The following is an 8,675-nucleotide window of genomic DNA, read 5'->3' as shown; positions in this document are numbered from 1 at the left end:
AAATCCATATGGTTATCTCAATAGATGCAGCAAAAGCGTTTGACAAATTTCAACACATTTTCATAATGAAAACACTCAAGAAATTAGAAATAGGCATACATTAATGCAACATAATAAAGTTCATCTATAAAAATCCCACAACTTTTATCATATTCAAAAGCAAAAAAATAGACAACTTTGGCTCTGAGATCAGAAATCATGCAAGGATACCTAGTTTTACCACTTCTATTCAAAAAAGCACTAGAATTCCTAGCTTGAAATAATTAAATATGAAAATGAAATGCATCCAAATCAGAAAACCAGATGAAAAATGATCTCTCTTCTCAGACACCGTATTTGTACATGTAGAAATCCCTAAAGATTAATTTTAAAAAACTATTAAAACTAAGAAATTCTATAAATTTGCAAAATAAATCAACATTACAATCAGTTGTGTTTCTTTGCTTCAACAACAAAACAAAAAGTCAGGTGAAAAGACCAAGGGAACAGTGTAGAGGCCACAAATAATCTTATGTGTATATGGCCAACTGATCTCTGACAAGGATCTGAACATATACAAGGGGAAATTATAGCCTCTTCCACGAATGGTGTTGGGAAACTAGATATCCAGCTGTAACAGAATGTAATTGGCTGTCTATCTTAAACCATTCTCAAAAATCAGCCAAATATTAAAGACTACCACAAGATCTAAAAACTATAAAACTTCTAGCGGAAAACATAGGGGATGAATTTCATGACGTTGGTAACAGCAGTGAATTTGTAGATATGACACCAAAAGTGCAACAAAAGTCAGAATTGACAAAGGGCTAAAAGCTACAATTGACTAAAATCTTGCCAAAAAAAAAAAAATTAGTGAAATGAAAACCTATGGAATGGGAGAAAATATTTGCAAATCAAATATTTAAGAAAGAGTTAAGCACAACATCTAAGAAACTACTATGGGAGACCAGCAGGTGGAGTGGTGATTAATGTGTTAGACACTCCCACAGGGCCGACCACAGTTCAAGTCCTGGACTTGGTGGCTTGCTTTCTCACTTTCCCTCTTAATCTCTTTGTGTGTCTGTTCCAACTAAAAATAAATTAATGAATAAGTAAAATTAAGTAAATAACATAAAAACAACAAAAAAAGAAACTTCTAGGAACTCCAACATGGCCAACCACAGTTTGAGTTCTGGATACGGCAGCTTGAACTCACACTGTGTAAACATGTCTGCCTGCCTAAAATCCCAAGAGGAGAATGGAGGAAAAGGGAACTGCAGCATGGCCATCCCCATGGGGGGATGATTTTTACTGTCTGTCTCTCTGGTGAGTGTACATGCCCTATAGGGAAAATCTCGCTCTAAAAAAAAGAAAAAAGAAAAAAGAAAGAAAGAAAAAGAGACAGTGAGAATTCTACAACTCACTAACAGAAAACAAAACAACTCGATTATAAATTGTAGAAGAAGGCCAGCAAATGACATACTGGTTACATCACTGAATTCCCACATGGCCAGCTGTGGTTAGAGTCCCAAGCTGGTGACTTGAAAATCAGGCTAGGCACATGTGCATGTGTGCCCAAGATGCTGGGAGGAGAATGGAGGAGAGGGTACTGAGGCATGGCCATCCCCCTCGGAGGGTCATTTCTCACTTCCCTCTCACTGTCTCTTTCTCTCACTCTCTCTCCAGCAAGAACATGTACCCTATGGCAAAAACCTCTAGGAAAAAAAAAAAAAACTTTTTGAAAGGACTTAAATAGACATTGCTCTACTGAAGATATATGAATGTTCAATGCATTAATGAAACGCTGCTGAATATTATTAGTCCTGAAAGAAAATGTAAGTCATAACTCAGTGAGATCACTTCATCCATTTTGAGATCACAAGAAGTTAAAAACAAAAAAACAAAATAGGCCCAGCCCCACAACCTAGGGGTTAAGGAAGCTGGATCACACATGACTCACTGCAGTTCAAGTCCCATCCTCAGGGGGCTTGAGAAAATGCAGGGCACATGTATGTCCCTGCTCAGAATCTCAATAGGGTGGACAAGGAATTGCCCTGTGACCACACCTCAGTGGAGGGTACTTCCTATCTCTCTCCATCTCTCTCCAGTGAGTGCATGCACTCCCTGGCAATTAAAAATTGTAAAACAAACAGAAAATAACAAGTGTTGGTGAGGTCATAGAGAAACTGAGACTCCTGCACACCGTTCGTAACCGTGGAGAATTTACATTTGTGATAAATGTTAAGAAACCTACCATATCCATGGGTTTTTCCAACATATTAAAAATAAAACTACTGCATGGTCCAGCAGTCCCACTTCTAGGCATTTATCCAAAATAATTGAAAGCAAAATTTTGAACATATTTCACTCTCAGAATTATTGCAGTATTATTCACAATAGCCATGAGGTAGACATAACCTAAATGTTCACTGATAGATGAATAAAGAAATTGTGTTGTATACATAGAATGGAATAGTAATAAACCAAAATAAAGAAAGATATTCTGGTATGTGCTACAACATATCTAAACCTTGGGGATATGCTGTTCAGTGAAGTAAGTCAGTTGTGGAAGGACAAACACTGGAATTCCATCTATATGACAGCAACATATACACATGCAGAATATGTGTAGTTCCCTGAATGTAGACACTACTTTCTTCTTAAAAAGGCTATAACCATGTTGAAATGTACATAGTAGCTCTTTTGTATCAGTATGTCATGATGGTCTATACATTCTAGACTTGCAGAAATTGGTAAAAATATTGAGTATAATGACACAAGGTACACCACAATTGGAGAGAGAACATGGACAAGACGAACCGTGCACTACTCAATAGGAGTTGGAGGCATCAGTATCACTTGGAGTTTTCAAGACAGGTAGGTGTATATATGTGTGTGTGTGTATGTATGTGTGTGGGGGGGTAGATGGTTAGATAAGACATATAGCTAGAAAGACAAGGATACATAAATACTTAACAGTTATAGGCATAGGTCTTGGCAAATAAAGGAAATTGGAAACTGCACTCTAATAGTAATAAGCACAGAGTTTCCAGATGTTAAAGTCAAAAAGTTTATGCATGTGTGTGTTTCCTATATTATACAGATAATTAATGCACCTGATACAATCCGTATTTAGAAAATGTGTATTGGTAGTTTCTAAATTACCTTTCAGCTTAAAAATTATTTGTAATATTAGGTGATATTACATTTTCTAAAAGGCACAAAGTTACTAGTTCTGGTTTAAAGAGCTAGGAGGAAACAATGAGGTTTGAAAACATTGTAAACAAGCGCTTACCCCTGCAGGTCACTTCGGGGTCCCATCTTCCATTTATGCAGACGGAGTGTTTGGATTCTGCCTTTCCTCTGCATTTGTAGCTTATGTTCTGGTTATGACTGAATTCAAACTTACTGGATGAGGTTGCCTTATTTACAATTAACCTCGGTATCTTACACTTCGCAACTTGATCTGTTGCTATAAAATGAAAATATTCTCATGAAAAGACAAATTATGAGAATCAAACTTACTAGTACATAACAATAGCTATAGCCAGCCAGGTGGTTAGAGAGTCCACTACGCAGTAATGCTGAATCCATTTGGAAGATGGCGGCTGACCCGTACACTGTAGGTGTGTGCAAGCATGTCCATGATACCAGCTACATTAAAAAGCTATTGAGTCAGGGACCAGCAGGTGGCGTAGTGGTTAAGGGCTCTGCATCCCACATGGCGAACTGTGCCTTGAGCACGACTTGGTGGCCTGCATTCTCTCTCTCTTTCTCTTTCTCTCCATGGTGGTCAAACTTAAGTAAAAAATTAAATAAATAAACTTCAATAAAATTACCTTTTTTTTTAAAAAAAAAAGCTATAGAGTCAAGCATATAATGAAGTAATGATTTATACCTATAAATTCTACCAATCAAGCTATTTCTGATCACATTGCATAAAATAGCCTATTAAGTATGATTGTATGTCCTACGTTTAGTCTTTGAAATATAACAATAAATATCTGCTATAAAGACATTTTGTGTTTTGGGAACTGGTAGACCCTGTAGACTCATTTTTTGGGATGATCTATATTCCATATTTGAAATCTGTGCAAGTGTCCACATTTATTTCTGTTCCTGATCTCAAACACCTCTAGATGATTTTTAATCCATAATTTTGAAATATTATAATAAAAACATTATCTGTGGGAATGTAAGTTGGTAATTAAAATATATATGTTTGAAAGTTTATTTCTTTATGACAGAGAGAAAGACTTATTTTTGATAAGGTCTCACCATGCCATGATCTTTCCTGACTCAGCCTCCCAGCTAGCTAAAAATATAGCCATGCTACAGAAATGCCCAGCCACTCTACTCAGCCTGTTCTGGTTGGGCCAGGAGTTGAACCTGGGTCTCCCATGTGGACTGAGCTTCTGAGTTGCATCACCATAGCAGTGTGTGCCACCATTAATGAGCCCTCTGTATATTTTTTTCAAGAGTATTTTTGATGGTTTGTTTGCTATAGGGTGTGTGTGCTCACTGGAGAGAAACAGAGAAATAGAAAGCAAGAAATCACCCTCCTGCCCAGGGGAGGATGGCCACACCATAATCCCTTCTCCTCCATTCTCCAATCAGGATTTTGGGCATGAACGCACATATACCTAGTGTGAGTTTTAAACTGCCAAGTCTGAGACTTAAACCTCAGTTGAGTACATGGGAGTCCAGTGATGTAACCATTTAGCCATCAGCTGGTCTCAACACCCATCATTTTTAAGTTTCATTCTTCATGAAAGGAAGACAGAGAGACAGAGAAAAATTAAGAGCACTCTCAACAGAGTTGTAGATTGCAGGTCTAGAGAGGGCCAGGCATGAGTTTTTCTCAGCTATCCAGGATCATGAACACATACATGCACATCTAGCACATACAATCAGCCAGGTACCAAACACATGACTTCATGGGCTGCAGAGATTTTATTACCACTACCCCATGACAGCTGGGTCATGAACTCAGATTTTAATAATGTATCAGTTTAAAATAAAATGTAGCTTCATACTTTAAAAAATAACAGTATCAGGGACAGAAAGATTTATATAATTTTACTACTACTTTTATGTTTTCTCTGTAAGCACATATTGAATTATAAACTGAAAAAGTTTGGATTCAAGGGGCCAGTCAGGTGGAGTAGTGATTGGGGTAGCTGGATCCCACAAGACTGACTGCGTGATTTGAGTACTGGTCCTGGCACCTTGAAATATACCCCAGGCTTGTTTATTTGCCCAAAATCCCAAGAGGAGAATGGAGAAGGGATTATGGCATGGTCATCCCCTCTAGAGGGTGCTTTCTCACTTTCTTTCTCTCTCTCTGTTGAGCACATGCATTCTACAGCAAATTCTTTTTTTTAATTTTTGAGAAGTTTTTGCTATAGGGCACGTGCGCTTGCCAGAAAGAGAGAGAGAAAGCAAGAAATGTCCCCCCAGGGGAGATGGCCACACCGAATCCCTTTTCCTCCATTCTCCTCTCAGAGCATGCATGTACACATGCCTGACATGAGTTTACGCCACCGGATCTGGGACTCAAACTGTGGTCTGCTACATGGGAGTCCAGCGATATAGTCATTATGCCAACTGCTGGTCCCACGAATATTTTGACAATAAAAATACTAAACTCTGTTAATGTCAATTTGAAAAGTGTGTTCGCACCAACACAGCTAGGAAGTTGGGTCCACGTTCCTTTAACACACATCACTGTTCCGTGTCCGATCATCGTGAACGTTTCTCTGCAGCTGAACGCCACGGAGTCTCCATGGTGATAGGGAGGGTCAGAAGTCTGGAGGAAGCCGTGGTCGAGTTCCGGTATGTCTCCGCAGGTACTCCTCTCCTCTATGAAATTTCACATGCAAAAAGTTTATCATTAAAATATAATTGCTATCTTTTGATAAAAACAAAAATACTGTTAAGTGTGAATATTAATATTTTTGTCTATTACCAATACACATAGGCAAGCTTGTCCACGTTCCATCAACACATTGAATCTTCTTTGGCCCCTTCATCAGAAATCCAGTATTGCAATGGTATTCCACTTGGTCCCCGTGCGTGTATTCTGCTTTCCTTGTTTTCTTGGCGTCCCCATTGAGAAGCTGAGGAGGAGGACCACAGACGCGTACTTCCGCTACAGAAGAAATACCGGGTAAATAATAGCTACGTGGTCAATTTAGCAATTTAAAGATCCAGCAAAATGGAGATAGTTTCTTCTTTTATTTATTATTGATCATATAATTTGTTAGAGTATTCTTAAGTAATCAAAGAAGAATGATGTTCACACGTTTGTACGTCCGGGTGTATTCTGTACAGTGAACTAGCATCAGAGGTATGTTTAGCGCTTCCAATGTGTTCAGCAATCCAGGTATTTTAAAGATGCATGCAAAATTATTAGAAAATGTGGTTGTGTTTATTATATTAATTTTCATAGTCTATAGCAACATTTAATTTTAACTATTAGAAAGAGTGGCATTCAATCAATGTCTTTTAACTTTGATTAGCAACTGAATTGACAATAAACTATTTGGATATTGTTGAGACACACTCAGGGGAATGTGAGTTGGCCCATGTAATGTTGATGCTGGCATTGTGGGCAAAACAAAAAGTAGCAGAAGGCCTTCCAGCCTCCTCCGCCACACAGGTATCCGTGCATATCACCAATACACATTTTGAGGACAATTGGACAGGGACTTCTTAAATAAGAGAATCTGAGGGGTCTACCACCTACTGGATGTCCTTCATGGTCTATGTCTTTCTTCGTTTATTAGATTAGAGAAGCAGTGAGACACACAGGAAAAAAAAAAAAAAACTTAAGGGTTGATATTCAAAATTTGAATTCCTTATCAGGAAGTGCAAGCTATACATTCACCTTTACATACTGGGACATCAGGGGACCATCCAAAGGGGTAGCACTGAACTGAATTTGGTCCAACTCTTGTAAGTCTGTGTCGGCAGGAGAATTTCAGCACATCTCCAACTCTGTATTTCTCTTTCTTGGGATAAGCAATTAAGTTTTGTTCTATTTCTGGAATCCTGCATTCTATTTCTAGGGGAAAAAAAAGGTAAAATGATTTAACAAGACTATGTAATTAATCATTACTGAAATAACTGTGTATCTGCCGTGCAAAACTGAGGGAGGTGTGTGGATGTACATTCACAGGAGAACCAGATACATTCTCTTCCTTGAAAACACATTACAGGTGAGGTTTCAGATGCTCCCTAAATGCACGTGGGACTCTGCAACATAGTAGGCATGGTACAGAATTCTAGGGTAAGTCTGTGCAGAGAGAGCTGGACCCCACCTCGCCTACCACAGAGAGAGCCATGGCTGCAGCACCCTAAAATACACAGGTGTGTGGACATGCAGGCCTGGGGTCCTAGTGGGAAGGAAGGACGGAAGAAAGGGGATGAAGAATGGCAAGGCCTCACTGTGGGACTCTTTCTTACGTGCACTCTGACATAAAAAACTAAACTGGTAATATTGTTTTCAAAGCTGGACTACAAATATACTGCATACATACTTGGGTAACCAGACATGAAAATAAGCCCCCCTGAGCTATTTTAAGTTAAAAGCATTAAAAATCACACAATTGGGGACCAGTAGGTGGCATGGTGGCTAAGATGCTGGACATCCCCACATAGCTGACCATGATTCAACTCCCAGACCTGTTGGCTTGATTTCTCACTTTCTCTCTCTCTCTCTGGTCAAATTAAAATGAATGGCTGAATAAATAAAATTGAATAAATAATTCTTTAATAAAAGAATCACACAATTAATATATTCCTAATGAGACTAATGGTGGTCACAGAAGCTGGATACCACACAACTGATCGTGAGTTTTAAGCTCTGGACTGGGTGGGTGTGAGAAGCACAGTGGGTGCATGTGTGCTTGCCCAAAATCCTGAAAGAGGAGAATGGAGGAGGAGGGTTTGCTACTGACCATTGCTCCTGGGGGTGGTACTGTCTCATGTTCTCCCTCTCTCTCTCTCTTTCTCTCTTTCTCTCTCTCTGTCGCTGCCTCATACTGGAGAGCACTTGTACCCTCTGGCAATTTTCTTTTAATAAAAAAAAAAAAACGAAACAAAGCAAAACCCAAAACTTCTCCTCCCAGTTATGGACCCCTTGGTGTGTCTGTCTCTGTTTTCATATCCACTACGGCATTCGTACTCCACCTCGTCCTTGACCTTAAACCATGTGAAATTTCTCGTGGCTCTGGCATTCTCAAATACTGGCTTGTTGCAAAATTCTAATAAATAATTAAATAGATGATTTAATTTTAATGCAATTTCATGTAAATCTGAGTAATTCCATCCCCCAAACAAAATGTTTTACAAATTAGTATACACTAATAAATAAAGTACTATATGAAAGCAATGTTATGAGACCAATGATAAATCATTCTCCTGAAGTAGTACTTAAAAATAAAAAATACATTTCTATATGGCGTTTTCCTCATCGCTAAACCCTCTACAAATTTTATTCTAAAAATATTTTGCAATTAAATTATACTTACATGCTTAATGCTAGGAATATAGGAAATAAAAGAGTGTATTAAAGATACATATTACTTTCTAGGCGACAGGTGGAATGGAGATTAAATATGTATATATATATATATATATATATATGTGTGTGTGTGTGTGTGTTATATTAATTATATATATTATGTGTTTGA

At 38.2% G+C, this 8,675-nt stretch overlaps 1 protein-coding gene across 1 annotated transcript in view; it reads right to left on the bottom strand.

The window, feature by feature from the left end:
- LOC102471006 (complement factor H-related protein 5) overlaps positions 1-8,675 on the bottom strand; it is a 35,899-nt gene that overhangs the window by 10,636 nt on the left and 16,588 nt on the right. Inside the window, exons 8-11 of the mRNA XM_014584186.2 lie at positions 6,869-7,045; positions 5,948-6,130; positions 5,662-5,841; positions 3,275-3,451 (exon numbers count right to left, since the gene is read on the bottom strand). Of these exons, the coding sequence (XP_014439672.1) occupies positions 3,275-3,451; positions 5,662-5,841; positions 5,948-6,130; positions 6,869-7,045 (717 nt within the window). The remainder of the gene's footprint in view (positions 1-3,274; positions 3,452-5,661; positions 5,842-5,947; positions 6,131-6,868; positions 7,046-8,675) is intronic.

This window comes from Tupaia chinensis, unplaced genomic scaffold, assembly GCF_000334495.1.
Source record: "Tupaia chinensis unplaced genomic scaffold, TupChi_1.0 Scaffold145820_1, whole genome shotgun sequence".
NCBI classification, from domain to species: Eukaryota; Metazoa; Chordata; class Mammalia; order Scandentia; family Tupaiidae; genus Tupaia; species Tupaia belangeri.
Note: the sequence above shows the minus strand (reverse complement) of the source record. Positions and strands in the feature narration are given on the sequence as shown.